The 25,918-nt window shown below is 44.5% G+C and overlaps 1 protein-coding gene across 1 annotated transcript in view; it reads right to left on the minus strand.

Annotated features, from left to right (window-relative positions):
- Positions 1–12,905: 12,905 nt before the first annotated feature.
- The window catches only part of LLGL2 (LLGL scribble cell polarity complex component 2), a 33,399-nt gene continuing 20,386 nt past the window's right edge, over positions 12,906–25,918 (minus strand). The window contains exons 11-26 of the mRNA XM_054645299.2: positions 23,657–23,874; positions 23,104–23,171; positions 22,059–22,212; positions 21,857–21,961; positions 20,790–21,082; positions 20,377–20,530; positions 19,947–20,097; positions 19,199–19,315; positions 18,542–18,708; positions 17,555–17,819; positions 16,323–16,473; positions 15,744–15,781; positions 15,241–15,288; positions 14,678–14,720; positions 13,916–13,977; positions 12,906–13,571 (exon numbers count right to left, since the gene is read on the minus strand). Coding sequence (XP_054501274.2) covers positions 13,564–13,571; positions 13,916–13,977; positions 14,678–14,720; positions 15,241–15,288; positions 15,744–15,781; positions 16,323–16,473; positions 17,555–17,819; positions 18,542–18,708; positions 19,199–19,315; positions 19,947–20,097; positions 20,377–20,530; positions 20,790–21,082; positions 21,857–21,961; positions 22,059–22,212; positions 23,104–23,171; positions 23,657–23,874 — 2,042 coding nt within the window. The 3' untranslated portion in view covers positions 12,906–13,563. The remainder of the gene's footprint in view (positions 13,572–13,915; positions 13,978–14,677; positions 14,721–15,240; positions 15,289–15,743; positions 15,782–16,322; positions 16,474–17,554; positions 17,820–18,541; positions 18,709–19,198; positions 19,316–19,946; positions 20,098–20,376; positions 20,531–20,789; positions 21,083–21,856; positions 21,962–22,058; positions 22,213–23,103; positions 23,172–23,656; positions 23,875–25,918) is intronic.

A 25,918-nucleotide genomic window follows, 5' to 3' on the forward strand; every position in this document is an offset into this window, starting at 1 on the left:
TCCCACAGCAGATCTTTGAGTCTCCTGCAGAGTTTTGCTCACAATTGAGCACCTTCTCCTTCCCAGCCTTTTTCTGCCGAGTCTTGGATTGGGCAGGAGGCATTTCCTCAGTGTTCAGGAATATGTGAGGGCTTATCTTGACTCATCTGTGAAAGGAAACATTGTGCATTTTGCTGTGAAATAAATTACAAAAGGAAGCCAGATGTTCCTGAGTACTAATTTGCCTCAGTTCTGTGGAGCCAAATAAACATTTACAGAGCCTCGCTTGTGCAGTGCCAAACTGACTGCCCTGCTCCAGGTTAATCTCTGGCTTATTTTGTCACAAATCATGATTTTCTGATTTTCTTATTTTATTAGAATCATACCATTATAGAATATGATGACCTGGAAGGGACCCACCAGGATCATCCAAGTCTGACTCCTGGGCCTGCACAGGACACCCCAAGAATCCCTCATTAGGCCACGTGTCCATGACTTTGTAGAGCTGAGAAGGGTTTGGACACACCTTAGCTCCAGATAGAATGAGTATTTTATTTCAGTTTCTGCTTCTCCACTATCCCTCTTTGTGCTGCAGAAGAGAGGAACACATCCAGTGATGTATGTGAAATAAACATCAGCAGCAAACCCTGCTGCAGTGTCAGAACATCTCCACTGAGCTGCCCCTGAGTGCCCTGGCACTCCCTGGCACTGTGGGAAATGGTCAGCATCCCAGCTGTTCACCCCTTCATCTCTTTATCTTTCCTCTAATCATATGCATGGAATAAAAGATGTAAAAGTGTCCAAAGGATTGGTCCTGATCTTTCAGGCTGATGTAAAATATCACTTCTGCCCTTTCCAGCTCTCCAGACTCTTTATTTTATGAGTGAACTTTGTGCTGCCTCAGGCATCCTCTGGGCCCCTGGGAGTGAATGAAGTCCTGATGGCAGAGCCTGGGTTTGGGTCCCCAGCACCAAACACTGCAAGGAAAGGCTCCAAACCACAAAACAGTAAGAGCACAACTGAAAGGAAATGATGGATCAGAGAAAGGAAAACTTGGAGGTGAGTGGATGAGGAGAATGGGACTAAGGGAAAAATCTTACAGCAAGGAAAGCCATCAATCTTCAACATCTTCCCAAAGAAAACAGATTAAAAGGCTCTTGTTGGGGCTATTTGGGACTATCTTGGAAATTCCATTACCCAGGGATGGACGGGGAACAAACCAGCAAATGGAACAGGGAAATTCCATTATATATTTTGTCCTCTCATCTCTTTCTCTGTTAAAGTCTTCTCTCCATTTTCTCCTTTTTCTTTCTCTCTGTTTTTCAGCCAATTCTGTGGATTCTCCACAGGCAGAAGAGAAACTTCCAGCCATTACAAATTTACAAATTCTGTCAGTGGGTAACAGAGGATGGAGCAGGCGAGATTTTGTTACAGATTCCTCCTAACTCCACCAAGTGTTACTTTATTTAAAGGCTGAAATCCAGCATCTGGAAGCCTCCAGTCACTTGTTAGACTATTATGGGATGCTGGCAATGTATTTACCTGTCTGACACTCTGAACCTGCACCCCAGTGGCCATGGTTGCACTGTCTGTACACAAGCTACAAGCCCAAAAGAGCTTTGGCTGAGGTTTCCTGGAACTTCCATCCACAGACATTTCCCTGCCCCAGGGAAGGGGCAAAACCACAGTCAAGATTGCAATTCAGCAAGCTTTAAAAGCTTTAAACCTTTACAGCTGCTATAAAGTCTGACAAGGAATGAGAGTTTTTAGCACTTAGTACCTCAGCAAAGATGGAAATTCAGCCACTCTCCATAATATCTTATGACCTGATTGCAGACTGAAAATTGTCCAAGTGTATTTACAAGTTATTAAAATAAATGTTGAAAAAAGGCCATAAAAGGTGCATTCCAGTACTCTGGGAGCAACTCTGTAAGAAACCACTCAGTGAATCAAAAAGTTTGTCTCACCTCAGTCACTCCAAGGAGGGCAGCAAAACCACATTTGAGATTTCCACAGCTCAGCAAGGATGATGCTCTAACAAAAGCACATTTGGTGTGTGCAAAGCACAGGGGTTTATTGCAAATGTTGGTTCCTTTTCTGTGCCACCTATTTTGTGCTGTTCTGCACCACAGAACAATCTGCAATAGGGAAGAACAGCATCTCCCTTTACCCCAGCTGCAACTCTGATACTGAACCAAAAAGCTGCTGCCCTGGAAGCAGTTACATACAACAATGTGTCCTTAGGGGTCCCTCTAAACTTGCTTTTTTTTGTTCTGGTCTAGAGCTGACTCTGTTGAAACCCTCCTGGACACTCTGCCCAGAGCAGAGTTCATCTCTGAACACCAATCCTATTCCCTCCCTCTCTCTGAACAGGACTGTCATACTCAGGTGTCTGGTCACCTCATTCCAGCCCCCCCCTCCCCACTTAATACCCCAATACTCCTGGCCTAGATCTCTAAATCCTGCAACAAGACTTTTGTTACTGAGATTAATGGCAGCTGAATTAGACCCTAAATCCTCAGTACAGAATAGTTAATGTTCTGTCCTCCTGGGGGCTTAAAGTTGATTCAGCTTCTCTACAGTGCCAAATGCAGGAGAAAATAATAAATAAAGGTCTGCTTTTATGTGCTGTTGCTAGATAGTCATGTGTCTAAAGCCTTCCATAAAACAAAAATGCTGAAATTCTTGGATGAGGAGGAAGGTCAGGAACACTGACTGATTTGTCAGGAGCTTAGACACAGGAGTTTGGTTTGACTCACTGTAAAGACAGGACCCCAGAGTGAATCTGGGTTAGAAAGTGAAAAACTGGAAATTCTTCAGAGACAGGCCTTTAGAGGAGATTGGTTTGTATCACCACTGTTATTACTGGGAATGGGAAGCTGAATCACTGCTTATATAAACAACTCCTTTGACATCAGACCTGCTCTGATTAACTGCCCTGGACCATCTGCCTGCTGGGCACACTGCAGCAGGTGAAAGATGCTGCTCATCAGGTTTTCAGCTCCCCTCACCACACCAACTTCATCTAAATCACTACAGGAAAAAGAACAATTCCATGGCATTCTCTCTTTTTAGAAGAAATGAGAATAACTCACATCAGAGAAAGAAGATCCTCAGTGCTGTCAAGAATCACAGCATGAACCTACAGATAAAAAGAAGAGCAGAAAGCTCACACTGCTATTTTAAGACCAATAGGGAATTGTCTGTCTTCCCTGAGCACACTGGATTCTCCCAACTCATACAGAGGAAAGTACAATCATTAATATTAAAGGAACCTGCCTGGAACTTAGTTCTTAAGTTCCTATTTTCATTCACTGTAAAAATGGCTCTAACCCCTTCTTTTCTCACTCTGCACAGTAATTTTTTGTAACATACCTACACTGATTCCAGCTAGCTGTCCCTTACCTGGATCACAGGCCCCATCCATGCAATGGTAACATATTCCCTCTCCCATGCCTTGTTCCCATGCAGCCCAGGGTCTGTTCCAGAGTTCTTGCAAGCCTGTGGAGTCTAACAGGGATTCTGGCTGGGCTGTGCCCCAAGAGCAGATAATTACATGTATATGGAAGGAGAGTGGCATCAATAATTCAAGCTTTCTCATGGTATCTTTTGAACTTTTCAACCAGCAATATCAGCAGCTGGCTTGCAGAGTTTGAGATAAAAGAAGAGGTGGGATTTCACCTAGGTCAGGGTCAGGTGTGGTATGATTAGGTGCACCCCCAAAGAAAGACTGAAAGGGTCAATTCCAAAACCAAAACACATCCACAATAATGCAAGAGGCTACCAGACAAGGCACAGTAAAAACTACCTAAAAAAAAAAGCTTAGGCCAGTGAAAAGAATTAAATCATAGGCCCCTTTCTTTTGCAGCCCTGGAGTTTTATTGCAGGGAGCCAAGCACGGGTAGCTCAGCCTCTGCTCCCTCCTTGCCAATACCAAGCTCTCTGCTGAAACAGGAAAGCAGTTTCCAGCTCAGCACTGAAAAAGACAGCAAAACTGGCACCATTTTTGCCCTCATTATGCCTAAATCTCAGTCCAAATCAAGCAGAATGACTAAATCTCCTTTCAACTCGAATTTGCAAATAAAGTTGTTCTCTTCTTGCAGACAGGCTGAGGTTACTCACAGCAGTGTTTATGTCCATGAAATTCTGTTTAATTCAGGGATGGTTTTCCCCTGCCTGGGCTGTTCTCAAGAAATCAGGTAACAGAGCAGGCACAAATGCTCAGTGTGAGCCTCCCCCTGCTCTCCCCAGGCTGCAAAGGGACAGCACAGGGAGACCAGGATTTAACAGCTCTGAGGGTGTCACTGGCTCTGTAAGGTTTCCTGCCCCCTCCCAAAAAGCCTTTCCAGAGGAGCTGGAGATTAAACAAAATGAACTCAGGTCTGGCCAGCCACCAGAACAAGTGACCCAAACATGAAATGTGATAAGATTTTAGACGCTTTGCAGCATTAGTTCGGGTGGGACCTGTTTGTCCACCTCCTTCCAAGAGCCCCTGGCTGTTCCGTTCTGTACCTTGAGGACTCCTCCATTAAGAAGCAAAGATAAAAACTGAGGGTTGAGCTGGAGAACTCAAGAGTTTTACCTGAGCTTTCTGTCTCTGGATGCTCCACTTCTCTTAGTTCACAAGAATGAGGCTGTAGAGCAACAGTGTATTAATTATTTTATTTCATCACTTTCTTTTATTAACTGTCCACAAGTCACTCTCTATTCCTCTCTGCAGAAAAGAGAAATCTCTCCTGTAAAGCCCAGAATGACTGATGGCATGTGGAGCATCAATTCCTTAACTAAAAGCCCCGGGGCTCTCAGGTCTAAGTTTCTAATGTGTGTGGCAAGGAGGAGAAACTGCTCTGAAAAATTCAACTCTTGAGGAGGAAATGGCTCTGACAAAATCCATCAGCATCAGCGGGAGCCTCTTCAAGGCTCTGCATAACCCAGGCAGCACTGGAGCTGCTGCTTTGATTTCTGTGATTTGTCAGAAGCCTCAGACATTTGGGTTTCATCCTGGGAGGGCTGAGATGAAGCCACTGCTCACATTCACTTCAGACTCCTGTCTGCTCTGAGCTACCTGAGAGGAGAAAGGCTAAACTGGTGCTGTCAGATACTCCCTCCCCACCCCAGTCTCCAGCCTGGCTGTCCCAGCACCTCTAACCTGAACTCTGCACAGACTGAACACATTTGTTTGCCTTTTAAAGTGCTCCTGGCAAGATGCTGGCAGTTGGTTCATATCTCACTAAGGGAGAGGCAGATAAGCACCAGGAAAGATGAAACCCTTCCAGATTTCAGCTCCAGATCCCCAAGTAGACTGGATAGTGGAGTTTCCTAAAGATTTTCTTCATTTATGCAAAATTCCAGGTCCTTTCAGCCAGAATTCAGCCACTATGATTTTAAAAAGTTATTAGTGAGTGATAAAACATCAGAATCACCTTTTCACTGAAAATTCTTAAGTAAATTATATAAAAGAAAAGCTTTTGATGCTATTGTGTAAAAGAGACATGAAAAGTAACTCAATTTTTTAAAATTACTAAATCACACAAATAAAAAAGTAGAAACTGGCTGTGATTGATCAGAGAAATCACACTTTGCATAAATTCCCAACCGCCTTGTTTGCTTGGTAATAGTTCAGGTAAAGAGATTGGCCAAAGCTATTCTTAAGAACATCTGTTTTTAAGATAAACACCCTAAACATATAAATAGGGTCTCCTCTTGGTTTGACTCCACTGCAAGTAGAATTGACAATCCAGGCAGGACCCTGAAGCCTCTAAGACTTGTTTAAAAATATATCTTTTTTATGTATCTCTCCTCATTCCCCCCACCCCCCATTACATTAATATAAAATATCTCCACTCTTGCTTCCATATCATATGCTTCCTCATATTGACAGCAAATATTCTCCTTTGATCCTGTACCCCAGGCTACTGAGGGAGAATTCCTGACCTCTCATTCCTGACCTCTGGCTGTTTCAAACTGGGCTCTGCTGCTTTCTTCCAGCTATTTTAGGACAAGCCCAAAGGTCTCCAAGGGCCTCTTCCCCAGCCATAACCCGAGGAAGCCAAATAAAATATTCATTGCAAGGAGAAACCAAAACAATTAAGTTACACAGGTTTGAAAACAGCCCCCTTAAATATTTCAGGAGCACTTTGTTGCCCAATTGTCTGCCGTGCAGCAGGGCTGGATGATCCTGTTACACTGCAAGGCAATGGCCCCAGCCCAGGGGTCAGACAGCCCCAGGCTCTGGGCAGGGATGGACCTGAGCTGGGTGAGCTGAAGGACTCTGTGCTAAGACAGGGCTCAGACTTCTCCCTTCTAATCCCCTGAGTGACCTCTGTGGTTGTGTCTAAAAGGAGCAAACTGAGGAGGAAAGGCCAGGCAAGCCTCCACTAAATCCAGTCCTGGTTTGGTAGCACTGGTTTGGTAACACCAGTGAGCTCCTGGAGAGCAGTGCCAGCAGCAGCCAGAAACAGGCCCAAGGCTCAGCCCACTGCTCCTTCACTGCTGCTGTGCCCTGTGCTGCTCTGGGACTCTGGATGTGCTGTTTGTACTTTATTTTTACTGGGCACACCGAGGAACCTGGCCCCAAATGAGCTGTCCCTGCTCTCCTTCCCTGTTTGTGCATAGCTGGGAACCCTGGGTTTGATAGAGAATTCCTCTGAGTCAGTGAAATCCCCTGGATTTAAACCGGGTTTCAACCCAATTATACATGAAAGCAAGAGGCTTTTTAATAGTGGGGGGTGGGCTACAGCCCCAGGGCTGCTCTCCCGTGGGAAATGAGTGCTCTGCAGAAAGCAGCTGAGCCCCCAAAGCACAAATCAAAGGCTCAAAGTAGAATGTCAGATTGTGCAGACTGAAATGATTACACCCAGGTAGTTGAAAATCCCCAGCAGTTTCTAATAAGCTTGCAGAGATAAAGGTAGAAGGAACCATGCAGCTAAGGATGAGGTCTCATGTTACACCCACACTGACTTCGTGGGGCCACTCCTTCCTTCCAGTGCCCTCTGTATTCCCCAGCTGTTTCCTTTGCTCCAGTGCTGGTGGTCACCTCAGTGCAATTTGATCTTACAGGTAAGTTGAGCTTCCTCATGCTGAGCTTCCTCCTAAATGAGAAGCCTGTTTGCTTGGAATTGCCCTTGCTGGTTATTCCCTTATTCCAGATCATAAGGCATTAGTTAGTTAAAAATTAAATTTAAAAGTGCACATGTGCACCAAGAGAAGAAAGGGAGAAGGAACAAGCAACACAGGAGGGCAGGACAGACCTTGGCCACAAAGGTGAAACTCTCTGGAGCTCCTGAACTCTGGGAGGGAAAGAGGGGGAGGGTACAGGAAGGCCACTGTTCCTGGAAGAAAGTTTGGTTTGGAAACTTGGCCAGAGGCTCTGTTAAAAGCACATTGTCCTATACTGGAAGTTTGTTAACTTTCATGAGATGTTGGGCCACTCACATTTTTTATGCCCTGTGATACTGTCTTTACAGTTTTGAGGCACAGACACTATTATTATGCTGTTACTGAAGATCTGAAACAGACTGGGAGTTGTTTGCTCAGCCAGGCATTTGAAGACACTCAAAGACTCTTCTCAAGGTGATTGCTTCCAAAACTTGACATTTATTTTATAGGATGACAAACATTTTCTCTCGTTTCATATTAACTACCCTGTATCTTATGCTCTGTTCCACTGCAGATATTTAACTCCCTTAATCTTCTGTAAATCCTTCTTCATTTTATGAGAGGTCTCACCTCTCCCTATGCACAGGAGAGATCCTCACATAAATCTCTCACCAGATATCACTGTGACAAGGAAATTGTTTATAGAATTTGAGCCACTTCCATGCAGGACACATTCCAATGGAAAACTCTTTCTGTGCACAAGCAGATCCAGAACAAGCACTTCAGTGAGAAAGTGCAGAACCAAGCCTGGTCAGTCTTCTGAAACAGAAAGTGATCACAGCTACTTTCTGTTCCTTCTCCTCAAAGAAAATCTAGCAGGTTAATGGTACCTGCATGCCATGTTATTAATTAATGAGGCACATGGAGTTCTGATACATTAATTCATGCCTCTGAATTGAGTTCCTGAGAAATGGGCACTTTTCTTGTGCACTAAAAATTACTAGTTGAAGCTCTTACCCTCAAACAGGATTTTTTAGTGGTTTAAACAAACCTCTAAGGAAGAGATGAATGGGCAGAGAACTGTCAGGAGGAATCTGCCTGTGCAACATCAGCTGACAGAGATGAATTGGAGCAGGAGTGGTTTCTATCCAATCCAAGGCCTGAGGCTTTAAAAGGGCAAAGCACTTCAGAGAGATGACATGATATTATTTCACTTTGAAATTCTCATGTATCACTAACCAATTCCAAAACAGGGTGTTTTAAGGCTGGACCTTGGATGCTGCACAACAGGAATCCCAGTGCCTGGACTGATACTGCTCTTAGCAAAGGGCTTCAGGAGCCTTTAGGGCTGAGGTACTGCCACCTGCTCTGGAGCTTCAGTAATTTCAGTATAAAATTAAATCCGTCTTTTTTAAAGGTTAAATCCATAGTAAGTAACTATCACTTAATGCTTAAATTTTATTATTTCCATAAACTGTGCCTCATGGATCTACCTTGACAGAGCTGAATTTCCTTGAGATGGATTTTTTTTTCACATCCTCCTTACTGTTAATTTACATTTAAAACATCTTCCTGTAATGAAAGTACAGGCAAATATCACCAGCTGTGAACTATGAGCAAACTGTCACAGCACTGACAAGATCACAGGTAATCAAACCGATTAAGGACTCTGATACCTCCTTTGGTCACAGCCTGCATTTTATGTGCTCTTAACTGTGTCACAATAAAGTCAGGAGGATGTGTTTGTCTACAGAACAATCACACCCTTGAAAAAGACCTCTCCCAAATTCCATTCCTGTGGCTAACTTGCAGTTTGGAATAAAGCTCCCCCAGCTATAGCTGAAGCCACTTTTGTCTCAATTTACTGCCTAAGAAATAACACCAAGCCTTTTCTTATCCTGCCACGTTCTCTGCTTCCTTGGACTCTTACCCCATCAGAGCTTCAGCTGCAGTATCTGATGTTTGGGGTGATGTTCAGCAACTCAGAGATGTCCTTGTGTTGCCAATTAGGGTTTTTTAGGAGCTCAGCCTGCTTTTCAAGGGCTCAGCACAGCAATCTGATACAGGTAAATTCCCTTCAAGGAAGGAGAGTGTGAGCAGAATCCAAGGTTCATTTCTTGAAGACCCTGCCTTAAGCATAAGCAGAGATTGGCTTTAAACAAATGACCAATATGCAGAGGCAGAAGGAATAAGCACACAATGCACAGACTCATCTGGCAGAGGAGCAAACAGGAGGAAGAGATCTGTGTCTTTTGAAGGGCAAGAGTCAGGGACAGGCTGGGCTCTGCCCTTGGAGGTACAGGTCCTTCCAGCCTCGGGTGACTGCCTGATGCTGTCAGCACATGCTCAGGACCATCCATCTTTAAGAGGGCTCCCTTGCCAAAAACTCTTTTAAAATATAACTTAGCTCTGCATACAAGAGCTGTGCCCAAGGAGCTGGAGAGATCAGTTTTCTACTCATTTAGCTGGGGAAGAGGTGAGCAGAGGGAAGAGCCTCAAAGTACCTTTTAATCTGTTTTCCTCCCTACTGAAACAGGCCACAAGGGCAAGGAGCCTTTTAGCTCTCCTGTCTTGGTTGTGTTCCCAGCAAACTCATCCCTCCATCCCCATGGATCAGCCATCATGCATAAAAGGCGTGAGAGGCAAGATGGAAATGAGGAGTTTGGTCATACATCAGTTTCATTACAAGAAAATCTCACCTGGGAGAGGCCATTTCTGCCTGGGCAGCAGCTGGGACAGATTAATCAATGCCAGGATGATCTCAAGGACCATCCTACTGCTACAGCAGCCTTTTCACACAGGGATTTGCTGGTCCTATGGGAAGCTGCATCTAACCCAGAAAGCTAATCAGACACCCCCATCATCATCATGTTGGAGAAAGAGGCTGAGGAATAACCCAAGCACTTGGGGCTTGTGGCTGTGAGTGAAGATGCTGAGTTTCCTTCCTGTGACCAAGGGCTTGTGGCAGATATTGGAGGAATTTTTCCACCTTGCTTCCCCCAGGGAATCAGCTACAGCTGCAACAAACCTTGGGCTTTGCTTGAAAGAGACAACAAAGTCTAATATGGCTTAGCAAGGACTGCTGGGTTTTAGAAGCAATTTTACACTAAAGTCTGTCTCATCTTTCAGCCATACCAATTCCTGCTCCTTTTAAAGACATCCCAATCCATGAGGCCACATAGGCAGTGGTTTGGAGGCTGAATTCAGGACCACAGTCCAGGCATGAAATCCTTTGAGCTGCACACAAACCATATTCTAAGAAACAGACCAATTAAGCTGTAAAAAAAAAAAAAAAAAAAAAAAAAAAAAAAAAAAAAAAAAAAACATCATTCTCTCACTAACCAGACAGGCCTCAGGCTTCAAGACCAAGATGAAAATTACTTTTCCTTCCAACATTATGTTCTTCTAATAGAACTGTTAGACAAATTCTGCAAATATTCAACTCCTAAACATCTGAGGAAAGCTTGAATTACTATTGAAAAGTAAAAAAAAAAAAAAAGAGCTCCAGGCCAAGCTTTTCTAGGAGTAGAGAATTTTGGCAGCAAACACACCACCCTATAAAAGAGCTCACATTACCAGAAAGCATTTGACCTAAAACTCAGGCCACTATAAAACAGCATCCCATATTAGGGACCCAATGTGTACTCAGATGGGGAAAATTTGTTCTTTAGTTGTGATCCAAGACTGTCCCCTCTGCAGAGCAGCAGGTCTGTGGGGGTCAGGGAACGCTGTGCCAGCATTGCTGGAAGGATTTTTTCAAGTCAGTGTTAACAGCAACTCTGGTCCTGCAGCCAAGGGACACTTCCCAGTGCCAGAGCCCTGTGAGGCTGCACAAAGCAGGAGAAGGGGGAAGCACTGCCAAAGCCTGACTGGCAATAACCTTAATAAGGGCCAATGAGCCCTCAGAGTGCTTCCAAGCATTAAAGCATTAGCTCTTGGAGAGGGCCAGCAAACTCCTATCAGATCCCAGACAAGGAGTTCAAGTGAAAAGTAGAGGTAGGCACAAAATTCGAGGGGTTTGGCAGCAGCTGAGTCCTCTGATCAGAAGCAGGCCATTATTTTTAGTGTCAGCTGAGGGGCAGGCTAAGAGTAACCACAAGGCTCAGAAGGCAGTTCCTGAAAGGGAGAGATGAAAAGGGATTTTTTTTCCCCCCACAACATTCAAAAGCTGCTTACATTCATTCATTGAAGGCTCCACCCCTCATGATCATCTCATCCCATCACCAATTTTACTTGCTGTTTGTTTTCTGACAGCACAAAAAATACACCCTAGTTCTGTCACAAGCCTTTCCATCCCTTCCTGCTCAACTCAGAACACAACTGAAAGCACAATTCATGAGCTTCAGCCTTGCCCTGTTTTGTCCCTTTGCAATTTCTCCTGAATTTTAGGCATAGGAGCTCTAAAAGGATTCTTAATGTGTCTGCCCACAACAAGCCAAGGATCTCATTCCAGTAAATCCTTCAGTTCCAAAGCTCTGCTTGAAAAAAAAATCTGCCATAGCACATATCCTAAATGACTCAATCCCATTTGTAGTCTGGCTTGTCCTCTGAAGAAAATAAGAAGCCTGGATTTTTTTTTTTTTTTGGCTGTTGGTTTTGAATCTAAATGTACTTTAGGGTTTACAAAAAATTTTACCATTTTTGTGAATCTCTCACTCTTCCGGGAGTTCTCAAGTTATGTGGGTGAAAACAGGGAGAAGATAATAAATTTCTTCTGCCCTTTCTGAGTAAGACTGTCACATGTCTTCCCCCAAGCCTGCCAACAAATAAATACTCAGAAAAGGCTTTAGAATGAGTCCATCTGTAAGGAGCAGAAAGAAGCAGCTGGGTGCACCAGGATGATGCACATGCACAGAGTGACAGCAGCTCAGAAGTTGCTGATTAAACCATAATTTCCTGTAAATTTGCAGCATCAATGCCTGGCACAAGAGGTGGAAACAGCAGGACACCTCCCTGCCAGCTTCAGTCCTGCAGCAAGAGACAAGGAAATAATGAAGCAAACAGAAATAAGGAAGTGAAAACTACTTTAGAAATGGAAACTGAAAGAGAAGGCTCTCTAAAACCTCATTAGCCATAAATTAGGTCTCAAAGGAGGTATTAATAGTTTTAGAAGGAAGGGTGCCTGCAGTACCAGCAGAGCAACTCTACAAGCATTTTTTCCTGCAGAACAGATTGTGCCATCCTAGTGCTGTAGGTAAGAAAGGGTTTCTCAGCCTTGCTTGGGAAGATCTAGAGGGCTCCCAAGGAGAGGCAGAAACAAGAGGGCTTCCAAGGAGAAGTTTCCAAAGTGTGCCAAGGACAGCAACTCAGCTCCAGTCCAGGAGGATTTAGTTCTTCCTCACTGGCTGTCACAGTGCTACAAGCAAGTTACAGTAGAGAAATTTCAGAATACTTTGTTCTTTTTCTTAGCTGGAAAAAAAATGCTGTTAGGTGAGGGATAAAGGAAAGAAATTTTAAAGAGGACCAAACTGCTCTCTGCAGAGCTTCACCAGCTTCAATTCCAAATCCACTGGCAGACAGCACAGCAGCACTGCCAGATCAATCCTGTCTCCCTCCAGTGTTATCATGCACGTTTATTCAGGACAAACCAGCAATGACCTTCCAGGGACTATGATCTGAAGCAGGGCCCTTTCCTGGCATTCCCATCCCACATGGATTGCAGGATGGTGACACAATCCCTTTGCTCCTCCCACCCACCACCTTGCTTCCCTCCAGGAGTGCTCTTTGCCCCCCTCAGCTCAGAGGGCAGCTCCACCTTCTCCCAGGCATCTGTGGGCAATATAAAAGAAGCTGTTGAAGGACAGAATAGATATGAGAGGAGACAAGGATCACAAAAGGGAATTCAGAATTTTATTGCCAAAAAAAAAGCAATGTAGTGTTGAAACAAAAATCAAATTCAATTAGTTTTCCTCCAATTTGAATGGCTACAAAAATAGATTCTACCCAAATCCATAAAGCCAGTTAACAGTACCATAACAAACAAACCCCAAAATTACTCATTCAGATACCACGTACAGCAGTCACAGGAATCTAGTATATATTACTTAATGTTTTTTTCTTAAAGTAAATTTCTAAATGTTTCTGTTAAAACTGAAATACCCATAAGATTTTAAAAAAATGTACAAAAAATAATTGTTGGAGGTAACAGTGTGCGTTTATTAAAATCCTGCACCGAGGCAGTAAAACATTTATAATTTAAAACCCAGCCCAGTAGAAAAGAGAAATGTGCAAACATTTGAATGTTAGGTGTACTCAGAGGCTTGTGGTGCATCAGAGCTGGCATCCACTGCTGTCCTAAAGCAAGGCAGGCTCCAGCAGGAGAGGTCTCCAAGAGGCACTAAAGGGGAGGCAGAGGCAGAAGCACTGAGCTGCAGCTCCCCAGCCTGGCTGCTGGGAGCTCTGGTGCCTTCTCCCCAGGGACGGTTTGCCCAGTCAGTAGTGTTATGGCACTCAGTCCAATGCCACGAGGTCCTCCATGAGTTCTGGTCAATCTGCTGCAGGAGAGAAGAATGCAAAAGCTATTTGAAAAGGCAGGCAGTAAAAGCTAATGAGAGCTAATGAGCTGATACACTCAGATTGCTGCTGGGAGCTCTGGCTACCTCACCAGCTCACTTTGTGATAAGGGAGCCTTCAAAGGATTTTTAGCCCTTCCTTTACCACTGGTGTAGCATGTAAGGTGCTGAACAGTGCTCACACACCACTCAGCCAGCAGATTCCCACCCCGAAAACTGAGGTCAGAGTTCTGCACAGAGCATTGAAATAAGCTGGAGCTTATTAAGAAATTTCATTCTACTTTCTGCTTCCTTTGGCTACTTCAAATATCTTTAGCCTCACCTACCTCCTCCATTACTTAGTCCGTGTCCTAGTGGACTTCTTGCCGAATTTTTTTCTGCATAGCTCCTGCAATGACACAAGAAGACATTCCTTATTGCAGTGCAGTCTCATCCCATCCACTCCCAGATGCCGACAGAAGACCAGGATGAGGTAGTGTCCAGAGGAAGTGCACAGAGCAGAGCATGTCAGGCAGTCACTGATCCTTCCACACCAGCAGTTACCAATCCCACCAAGCCTCCTGTTGCAGAGTAGTCCTTTGCCTACACTTGGTAGCCCCTGACCATCCTAGGGAGATGAGATAAAGCCCCGCAGCCGTGGTGGTAGCTCAGCTCTATTGTACAGACAGAATGGGAGCAGAGACACTGAACACATCCAAGGGACAGTGTCAAGCCAGGATTAAAACTCCAGAGTCCCATCCTTGACCAACTTAGCCCGTGTGGCCTGCCCTTAGATCAGCATGGGTTGACACAAATAGAAACCTGTATGCGAATACTCAGAGTCCTGTTCCTTGGGGAGGTGGGAATGTGATCTCTCCTGCTTTTCGGAGAGAAAGAGACAAAGCATTATTCATAAAAAACGCCAAGGGACAGCATGTGAAAGAGAACCTGCCTCTCATTATTGCCCTTTGGTAGCTTGTGGGATGCACATGTGACCAGATTCCAGCAGAAGGATCCCTGCCATCAAGTGGGCATCCCCCTGCTGTTACCTCAAGCTGCCCTCCCCTGCCAGCCCCAGGCATCAAGAAGAGAAGTTGGTTGATACTCACCCTCTGCGCCCCTCCAGAGTACTCTGGATCTCCTTCAGCACTTCTGGAAAGCAGAGAGTTAAAGCAGTGAGCCAAAGCAGGGGAATCTGCTTTCAGGCAGCTGCCTGAGCACATTCCACCTCCCCAGTGAACAGCCTCCAGAACCTGCCTCCCACACTCAGAGGTCAGTCCGTGGATCATCACTGCCTCTTTAACCAGGTTTTTACTGGGCAGGCTGGCACACAGGACTGAAGCAGTCAGTTGCCAGAGGAAATGTTGCCAATCCCTGTGTACCAGAGCCCCAAAGGAACTGTCTGTTCCAGCTGTCATCTTACACAAGTCCTATTGGAAATAAAGATCCTTCTCTTATCTCAGCAGGGAATGCAGCTCTGCAGAACAACCCCTGCCCAAGGGCATGGCTATCTGTCCAACCCCTCATTTCCGGGGATTCAAGAAAACTCAGCATTTCTGACAGTAATTACAGATCCCTTAGAACTGGAATCCACAAAATTCCCAGCAGCTTTCTTCTTTTCCCACCCAGAAAGGCACCTTCCCCCTCAGCAGCAAGACTTCATCTCACTCACTTTCATCATTGAGTAAGGCATGTTCCATCAGCCTCCCAGACTTCCTTTCTAAAGAAGAGTAAGAAAACTTGTTTAAGCTAACAATATTTTCCCCTCTTCCTGAAATAAGTACAGTTTTGGAGAAATGCACAATGGAACTGGATTTTTTTCCCCACTTCAAGTACTTTTTGACTTTATTGAATGCTTCACAACTAATCCTTAAAGTTTCTCACGCACTGAACTGTTTCTTTCAGCAATACTAGTTTGGATAACAGAAGATCTAAATAAGTTCAGACCTTCCCTCCAGCAAACTCTGTTCTACCCTTTAAGAGAATCTTCCACGTACAACTTACTTCAGAGCTATCAACTAAAATACAATCCAGGCAGATCACAATATTTCCCCCACATCCTTCCTTATTTTTCCCTATCTCAGGTAGAAAATATCAACTGTAGCAATAGGAAAGACATTTTGAGGTTTACACACACCATGCTACCCGCAGTACACTTTTTTTTTTTTCACTTACCATCTTCTCCACAGTCACCTGGACTATTTCCTGGTCCCCTAAAAAAGGAGAGGAGGCAGAAAACAATTACTGACGCTGAAGAAGAGGAGTGCAGAGAATTCCTGTGTGTTCTTAGCAGTTACAAGAGGCTCCAGTGCACATCAACTAAATGGTTTGCTGAGTGTGGGAAGGGCTTCACCACATGCTGGCGATGCAGAAGTCTGCAGGCACCAGAGAACACTTCTTAACTCTTGGGATAAAAATCCTGTAGGATCTCTGTGAGGGTCAGATCTACTGTTACTCACTGATGTTCCAAGAGGAGAGGAGGAACACTGGATTTCCTTTCACAGAGACACAGCTCAGCCTCAGCACATGGGAACAAGCAAAGCAAGCCAGGGTTTTCTCTGAGTTTGTGACTCCAGCTTAGGGATGTTCCAAAGCTTCCTGCTCTATCCTACCAAATGTACTCCAAGTAGGAAAACCACCAAGGGGAAGGTTACATTTCCTGATGCCACCCCCTCTGTGGATGTTAACTTCAAAGGGGTTTTCTTTCCTCCCTACTCAGACACAGCCAGTGTGCAAGAGTGTTACAGACATTACCTGGATATCCTTGCAGCATTCTCTGTGCCAGGCTTGTGCACGTGGTTGTTGGTTGTCACTTCTGGCATGTCCACGATGCACCGGGGCTCCACCAACCATTTGGTGGAAAGGGAAAACCTCTCAAACTCCGATGGCGAGATCAGATAGAAACCTGCAGGGGATTGGGAATTCATAAGGACAACTCTCAGGAAACAGTTCCAGAACCAAAGGTGATCCTAAAAAACAACAGATCTAGGCATGATCTGTGTTTGGCAGAAAGGGTTTGCTTTTCCTTCTATCTAAGCAAGGAGGGACCATTGAGGAAGAAATTACCCCAGCTCCCCTCTGGTTAGCCTAGAGACTGTGCAATTTAAGGTTATGCTGAGACATAATTTTGTTGTCCTGTGCTGACATTTGGAGAAAACAGCACAGAAAGATGCAAAAAATGAACTGGAAAGCAGCAATCCATCTTCAGCAGCCACAGGATCCCAGTTTTGCAATGTGAGTGCTCAGACACAGGCATGTACAGGAGGCTCAATGGAGCCATTTCCCAGAGCCTGCTGCTTAGAGAGCTATTCCCCCACACCAGACAAGAGGAGAGTGGTCAGGTGGAAGTTATCTAAGGGGCAGAACCAAGCTGAAAACCTCTATTCACTCCTGTATTCATTAACAGTAATGGAATAAAACTCACTCCTAACTCATGTGTTGGTACCTGCTGGCAGCTGGTACTGCCCAGAAACACACAATGAACACATTTCTGAAACAGTCTCATATGGAGGGACTTGACAGCTGGCTTGTAAGCAAAGCTGAGTTAATAGAACAAATAATAATTGATGATTTTTGAGTGTATTTATAGCAAAAAGGAAGACAAGGGTCTTAGCATAGAAACAGATTAGAAAAGATACATGAAAATTTTTGTAAGCTAGACTACATGCATGAGTAGATGTATATATGTGCTTTATTAAATTTCTGTAAAACTTTTGCTAATTATATTGACACTAATTGCTTTCCATTAATATAATAAATTATTGTGATGTTAATAACTTAAGATTATGCTTTGTTAAAAGTATGTAAGTTAGAAAAAATGCAAAATAAAACCTTTTTTTTAAACCCTAATCACATATATATATATGTCATGTCCAACTTAACAATAACAGCCTCACATGTGTACACAGCCAGCTAAAAACACTGAGCTGTTTCCCATTGTCTCAAGCACACAACAAGAGGGATGATCTGGGAGAAGCCCACCTCACCTTGGCCATATTTGGTGAAGACACAGGAGGCAATGCCACTGACATCCTCCTTGCGGATGCAGGGGTAGCGGATCTGCAGCTTGAGGAAGGGCAGGGAGATGATCTGGATGTCTCCCAGGTTGGTCAGCACTGCCAGGTCATTCTCACTGTAATCATCAGTCTTGCAGCTACCGAAGTTGGCAACCGTCACCTTCCGTACCCTGCAGCCCTCCAGGGCTGTCAGCTTGAGCTTCAGTTTGGAGCTGACCTTGGGCAACGTGAAGACCTGTCACAGAAATGAGACACTGACACCTCTTCCTGCACAAAGGCAGCAGCAGCTCCCCAGGACATCTGCTGCTCCCTCCCTGGATAATGTTTCCATTCACAGGGAATGCACACAGGTGTAACCAGAGCCAATCCCCTGCTCATAGCATGAGAACCAATCAGCCACAGGCAGTGTGAAAATGTCTTTCTGTTCTGACATCAGTTTTACCCTTCAGGCTGTAACCACACTTCTCCCACATTTTTTCAAAACTCTTCCCTATTTGGCTACAAATTAACACAGAAAGAGAACAGGGTTTAAGTTAGTGTGCAAAACAAGAAACTTTTAAGCTACTTCACAAAAACACCAACAAAATTCCTGCTTCTGCACTAACAACAGAAAAGCTCTTACCCAAAAGCAGAAGCAGCTTTGTCCAAAGAATATAATGTAATATATTTAATGTAATATATGTAAAGTATAATGTAATGTAATATAATGTAATATATGTAATATAAGGCATAACATTTCTATATTCAGCATGTGCAGCACTATGCTGAACACCAGTTTGCCAGCACACATCTGATTTATGGACTGTACCAACCAGAAGTGCTGTCCCAAGGCTGTTCCTGAGGCACAGGAGAACAAGCACTCCCAAGAGTTTGGCTAAAGCATTGGGCACTGCTCAGTGGAGAGAGATTTCATGCACAATTCATAGGCACCTCCCTCCCTCAATAGGGGACACTCACCTTAAATTGCTCTTCAGATACCACCAGCAGCTGGTGGCTGCCTTGCATATCAGGACTCTTGGAAAGGTCATGTGCTACTTCTAGAGGTTCTGGGAGGGGAGTGCTGCGTCCATCCAACACAAGTATTCCCACAACAGGAGCCCTGTGCATCAGCTGAATTTCTTTGGCTAGACAGGCGAGATAAGGAGGAAAAACAAACAGAAAAAACAAACAGGAGTCTAGTCAGAAACACTGTTAGAAACTCCTTCACACCCTCTCAGCACTGGAGACCTATATACTGTGGATATAGAAATGCTGCCTAAAAAGATTTGGTAGTTGAGGGGCATTAGGGCATTCAGACTGGACTGATGTGTGTTGGACAGAAACCATTGTTACATAAAGACAACAGGCCCAGCTGCCAGAACAAGGGACACGTGCAGCGAGGGTTGATGGCAAACTTCAGGGACAGCTGACACAAATTTACATTTCTGAAGTGAGTAGGAAATGAGGCTGAGGCACATCAAGCAGTGCTGGAGCTCCAGTTCAGCTGCTGCAGTGAGCATTGCTTAGCTCAGACAGTGCCACACTTGGCTCCAATCACTGATAAGCAGCACTAACTGAGTGACCCTGCTTTTCTGGCAATAACTCAACAGAACCCTGTTTTCACAAGGCACTTACCCTGCTCTGCCCTCACAGGCTCATCCATCCTCCTCTCAGCTGGAGGAACACGTAAACAGAAAGCGTAGACTGTCCCTCCATTGGTGCCAGCCCACAGGGACGGGCAGTGCCGGGAGCCTGGAGTGACAAAAAAGCCCATGAGCAAGGCACCCTCCATGACATAACAGATTTCCTTGGCTACATAAAACCTCCCTCTGTTTGCACCCTAAATATCTTTATAATAGGGGAGACCTGCCAGGCACAACATTCTTTTCCCAATACACATCCACCAGCAGCCCTTAGAAAGGGCACTGCACCTGAGCAAAGGCAAAAGTACCACCATATGTACATCACAGATGAGCACAGTAAACCTGTGCATGCTATCAGTTTGGGCTCTGATGCACAACCAGCCACCACCTTCACTAAAATTAAAAGGCTTTGCTGGAGACTGGGGTGAACTTCAAAGGAATGAGAGAAGGAAAAGTTTATACTAGAAAGTCAGATGCCAATACAGCACGTTTGAAAATCATACATAAAGACCTGATTCAAAGATGAATGGCCACTTGCCTTGGATTAGCCAGCAGCCCAGAATGGCTAAATAACAATTCTACATGACAACATATGCTCTTATTCTGCATCAGTTTTTCAGCACAGCACAAAGTAGGACACAGGAGGTGCCGAGTTTTCCTGGCAGTAAATCCTAATACACTCCTTGGCAGAAGCAGTAAAAACCCATTTGGAAGAAGAGAGAGATGTTTTTCCTACTCACTGTCTCTCAGGAAGGTATCAGCAAAATACAGGGTTCGCACAAAGCCAGTGAAAGAATCTTCTGCCGAGCGTGCTTCGATCTTGCGCTGGACTGGAGCCAGCTCCATCTCCTGCAACACGTCCTGGTCAAACTTGGCATTTGCTTCTTGCACCTTCACAGGTGAGGAGACACTGTCAGTCAGGGATAGACACAGCAGGGAGAGAGAGGGAGTGTGGCAGCAATAGAAAGGCACACCAGTGAACTTGTCCTCTGAACTGATCTCTTCTAAAAATGTGCCTGTTTTTATCTAACAGAGCATCAGAAATTGCCATTTTCCCTCATACCAATAGCTATTGATTTGATAGCAGGGCTGAGACCACCTCCTGCTCTAGGCAGTCTTAGCATGCTCCAAGCTGCAAACAGACAGACCCCAAAAAGGTGAAGCCCTCACCTCTGAGGCATTCCCACCACCTCCTCTCCGCTTCCTACTGGACACACGGCTTCTTCTGATCCGCCGGAACGACTGACGGAGGGACTTCTTCAAGGATTTCACCCGAGACAGGGGACCTTCTAAGGCCAGCTGGTCACTGGGATGCAGTGTGCACCTGGAAGAGGGAGACAGTAGCCACGTGGTCACTTTCTACTGGGTGGCAATCACTCCCAAGAGTCCAACAGGATACACACAAATGCTGGAACACAGTTATATATTCTGGAAGATCTTCAAGGGTGGAGAAAAAAGAAGCAGAGCTTCTTGCTACAGTGACAGCTCTTGGGAAATCACTTATCACACCTTGCTTTGTTAGTAATTCCAGGTCATCATTAGCATAAGGATTACTACAGACCCCCTGGAAAGATGACACTTACTTGACAAAGACCAGTCGCTTCTGCTGATGGTCAAAAAGCCCAAACCCATGACTGGTGCCAAAGGCCACAAGCCTCCACTCCGAGTGCAGGGCCAAAGAGGTGACCACAGCTGGTGGCTGACACTGGACAAGGACAAATGGCTGAAAACCAGCTTCAAATCTAACAGGCCCATCTCGAGTTTTGAGCTTCTCATGACCTTTCCATCGATAACCCTCTTGGTCCTGCAGGAGATCTGCTTCAGCATGGTCCACCACATGTTCTGCATCCTCATCATTCAGTTCCATCACCAGCACCTGAAAGGAAGAGAACAACCTTTGCTGCAGCTTTTGCTGTGCAGGCAGATCTCCAAGCTGCAGCCCTTCCCTACAGCTGCTAAACTACAGCATCTCTCAGGGCAGATAAATAACAGTAGATAATGTCTAAAACCAACTAGATAAAGCAGAAAATCCCAGAATGGTTTGGGTTGGAAGGCACCTTAAAGATCAGCCTCTGCCATGCACAGGGACACCTTTTCTGGTCAGAGCTCCATCCAACCTGACCTTAAACACCTTCAGGGATGGGGCATCCTGAACTTCTCCAGGCAACCTGCTACAGGGCCTTACCACCCTCACAGCAAAGAAGTTCTTCCTATCTAATATCTAATCTAAAGCTACTCTCTGTTTGAAGCCACTCCCCCGTGTTCTGTCATTCCAGAACCTTGTAAGTAGTCTCTATCCATGCTTCTTGTAGGTTCTTTCAGGTATCAAGGTGAAATTAGGTGACCCCAAACCTTCCCTTCTCCAGGCTGAACAATCCCAGTTCTCTCAGCCTTTCCTTGCAGCACAGCTGTTCTATCCCTCTAATGACCTTTGTGGCCTTCTCTGGACTCACTCCATCTCCATGTCCTCTCTGTGCTGGATGCATTGCTCAAAGTGGGGCCTTACCAGAGCAGGGTTCCATGAATCATTCCAGAAAACAGATCAATTTACCATAACAGAAATGAACATTTTGAATTTTAGCAGATCTCCAGATTACCCTGAAATCTGCCCTGAAAACAATGTTTATGTTGATTGTTCATATTCCAATACCTGTCCTGCTGTACCAGCTACAGCCAAGTATCCACTGTATTTACACAGGTAGATCTTCTGGATCCCAAGTCTTGGATCATCACTGTAAGGATCGAAGGTACCAACCTAGGCAAGAGAACAGATAGGGGCTGGTCTTGAACTGGGGCAGGAATCAGAGCTCCCCAGGTTTTCAGGAAGTTTCTACCAGCAGCAGCTCTCTCACCTTGCGGAGTGGAGGCCATTCGTCCTCCCCCAGGGTGTTCATGTTGTCATTGGGATCAGCATCTGTGAGGAACACTCTCACTGTGCTCAGCTTATAAAGGAGGTGCAAGCAGACACCAGAGGCATCCCAAAACCTCACTGTGCCATCTTCATGCCTGGGGGGGAGGATACAGGAGCACACATCACACAGGAGAACAGCACATGGAGGGTAAAACAGAGGGGAAAATACAGAATTAAAAAAAAAAACCACAAAGAGAAAGTTTTTTGGCTTCTTGTGTATTTTTTGTTTTAGGTTGTTGGGTTTCTTTAATTCAGGTTCTTGGTGATCTGACACCATTACACTAATTTAAGATTATGCCAAAAAGATATGGAAAAGGCAAAAAGCTTAGCATATAGAAGGAAAAACTCATCCAGGCAAAAATACTGTTACAGGAAGGGAAGGGGGAATTTTTTTGCAACAGTCTCCCAACAAAAGGGTAGAAGCTTCTAACATGCTCCATCAAGAATGCAATCTGAGAATCAGCCCCCTGAAACTCTCAAAAGTGCTTTGAAAAGAAAATGGCAGATTTTTATGCAATGAGACAATTTCTTGCTAGCTACTTCCAACTCTTAGCTAGATCTGTTCGTGCTGATCAAAGCAGACAGGAGTCCATGCTAACCTCTATTTTAAGATTCAAAGTGTAAGGTAGAGGGGAAAACGCTTCAAAACATAAAAGATTAAGCTTTAATTTAACACTTCTGCCTTTGAACCAGGCTGGATTAGTGCCTGCACTCCTACACACTTTGAGAGTAGGGGCAATGGAAAACACATCAAAACTAAAAATCAGCCACTTTCTGGGTTATCTGTGGACATCATGACCTGTTTGCTCAGAAGCAGCAAAATAAATTGGCTTTACAAAGCCAGCAGCACAGCTCTGAGAAGCTGCACTGTAAAGCTGCAGTCTCTGCCCTAAAAGATGAGCAGACTAACTCCATAGGGAAATCTCAGTCAGTTGAAAAAGGGGAACTGGAAAGGGCTCCCTGATGGTTCTCAGGTCAGCACCTACCCTGTTAGCAGCAAGTCCCTCTGTGGAGGATCTGGAGCGATGTTGGTGCCACCATCAATCGGCCACGGCTACAAACAGAGTAAGAGAAGTGTGTGACTGCCTAGGCAGTGACAGTGTGGAGAGAACAAAGTCAGCAGGAGGGCATGAACTCCAGTGCAAGTAGCAGTGAAACAGTCCATGCTGTCAGCTTTTGTTGGGATTAGATGTCCTCATTCTGACACCAACTGTGCCTTTTAGAAGGCATTCTACACATTTCCCCGAGAAGCTTCATGGTTTTACATGAGAACTTTGTTACCACCAACAGCTGGGAACACTCAGGACCTCCCCTCTGGCTTGTCAAAGCTTAAAAAATATCACATTTTAATTCCCCAGTGTAACTGCACTGCTTTGGGAAAAGGCCTCTCTCCACCCTGTTAAGAGGGAGGACAGTGTCTGCTGGGGCTGAACCCTCTGCAGATCATCAGCAACACAGACCGCCCACACCATGGGCAGTCACACTGACCTGAACACGTAGGGACACAGGGGGACATGGGGGGGGACACAGCTGCCATACCATACTGGAGTAGTGAATGTTCTGCTTGCTCCCAGCACTGATAATCCGCTCCCAGAGCTTCAGTGGGATGTTGGAGACGTGGTGAGAGCAGGTGATGGCTGAGCAGTGCAGGGAGGCCAGGTATGGAGGGTGCACTGCTGGCCAGCCTGCACTTTTCAAATCTATGACCACGAGCTCTTCTTCTGCCAGCACCACCAGGGCAGAAGGGTCATCAAACTCTGCAGAAACAACATTCATTGAGGCTGACAAAACTGACCAGCCAAGGTCAGTGCAAACAAGCTTCCTGTAAGGCTGCTTTAAAAACTGTAATCACACACCTCCACATCAACATTTTTCTTGAAAAAAACCTTAAATGCTTCTGTGTTAACTGGGCCTATTGAGTATGAATGGATCTGAAGACACTCACAGATTTACTGCAAATTCGTGTTTCTTTACATCACTCCTGGGACTGTGACAGTGACTTTTAATAGATTCCATTGCAGAGTGTAAAATTTGTTAACAACAATGACTGAATAACACAATGTTCATACTTACTACTGTAACAGCCGGAATTCCAAGACTTTACCTGCAGCTAATTAACAGCACTGGGTAGAAAGACATGTATACACCCCAGCAGTGACCCATTTAGTGCTGTTAGGACCACAGTCCATCCAGGCTAAGCTGCTTAAACATGCTAATGCCTTGGGTTCTGCAGAATGCTTCTCTGCTTGAACTGACAAGTATTTACAATTCAGCTCTTTTACTTTTCATTTTCTCTTCTTCTCATATGTTGTGACACATCCTCTAGACTTTCTTTTTACAGATGTGTACATAATCTAATAATTCTTATGTGTATTAGGAACAATTACAAAAGAAATACATTAATGTAACTTGACTGGTGACATCTGACACAAACAAGAATTATAACTCAGGTTACAATGGACAATCTTGAGTGAAAAAAATTTAGTCTACAAGGACATTATTGCAGCAAGGTTGACAAGTCAGCCACAGCAGCAAAATGGTGGGGAAAACCAAAACCACAGACCAGTTCACAGCAGTGACAATTAACACAGCTCCAGAAATCTGAGTGAATACAAAGCTGGATTGGGGTTGATTAACACTGAGCCATTAGCAAACTACCTAACATCTTTTCCCTGACCTTCCCTCCTAAACTGTACTTTTACTTCCCTCCTTTACTTGGTTGATTAACCTGGTGTACACTTGCAAGAAGGGACATACCAACACTGTTCACTCAGCAAAATTAAATGCAAGTAATTAGTACTTGGCATCACTATTGAGGCACCCCAAGTTTCACCTCTGACTAGGCCCAGCCACAACACATCACTAATTAGTTCAGTTTCATCATGAAAACAATGTTTTCTATTCAGTTTTACTTCGCTTTCCTATGTGTCATCATTTGCAGTTGCCACAGGACTTCACAATAAAACTAATAATATCATCCCTGTACTGTAACAGCCCTGCAGTTTACTGTTGCCAGCATTAACCAAAAGTGTTCTGTTTTAACAATTTTTTTCTCTGCAAAAACACACATCTGAGCTCATTTCTTGTGGCAAGAATCTATTTTAAGTTGCTGAAGCAGCATGCACAGTAAGATTTGTCATGATTGCCACACACTCACCCACCTAACTAAAAAAAAAAAAAAAAAAAAAAAAAAAAAAGAAACAGGAAGGGCTGGCCTTTTTAAGCAGTTTCCACAGCATATTCAGGGTGGTGAAAAGTCACCAGCTACGACCACGCTGCAATGCATGAGCTTTGTGCTTATTAAATTAAGTGGCTTTGGTATACAATTAATACCTTGGTATTGCCATTGCAGGGAAGACTGCTTAAGGGCAAACAAGGCAAGCTATGTAGATCCACTAAGCTTAGGCAATCAGCCACAAGGAAGCTTGTCAACCACAGAAACCTCATTTTATTGTAAAAAACTTCCTCATCTGAGTGCAACAGTTTCAGTTTCCTGTAGTAGCTCCTGTCTGAACCCACCGGCAGTGGCGTTAACTGGATAATTCAATTATTGGTAAGTAGAAATATAAAGCCTGTTTGTTCAGTTATTTCATCCTAAAGGATTTCTAATCATATCCAGAACCTGAACTCTAAGCAGTCCAACTCTGACCTAAAAAACTCAGGTTTCTTTCATTGTTAATACTTTTGTTCCATCATCCAGAATCTCCACTCTTGACAATTTCATAGAAAGCAAAAGATTCTCCTTCCTTAATACCAAAAGGTATTGAACTCAAAGTATGAAACAGTACCCCAAGTTTATCA

The sequence above is a fragment of the Agelaius phoeniceus genome, chromosome 19, assembly GCF_051311805.1.
Source record: "Agelaius phoeniceus isolate bAgePho1 chromosome 19, bAgePho1.hap1, whole genome shotgun sequence".
Taxonomy (NCBI): Eukaryota; Metazoa; Chordata; class Aves; order Passeriformes; family Icteridae; genus Agelaius; species Agelaius phoeniceus.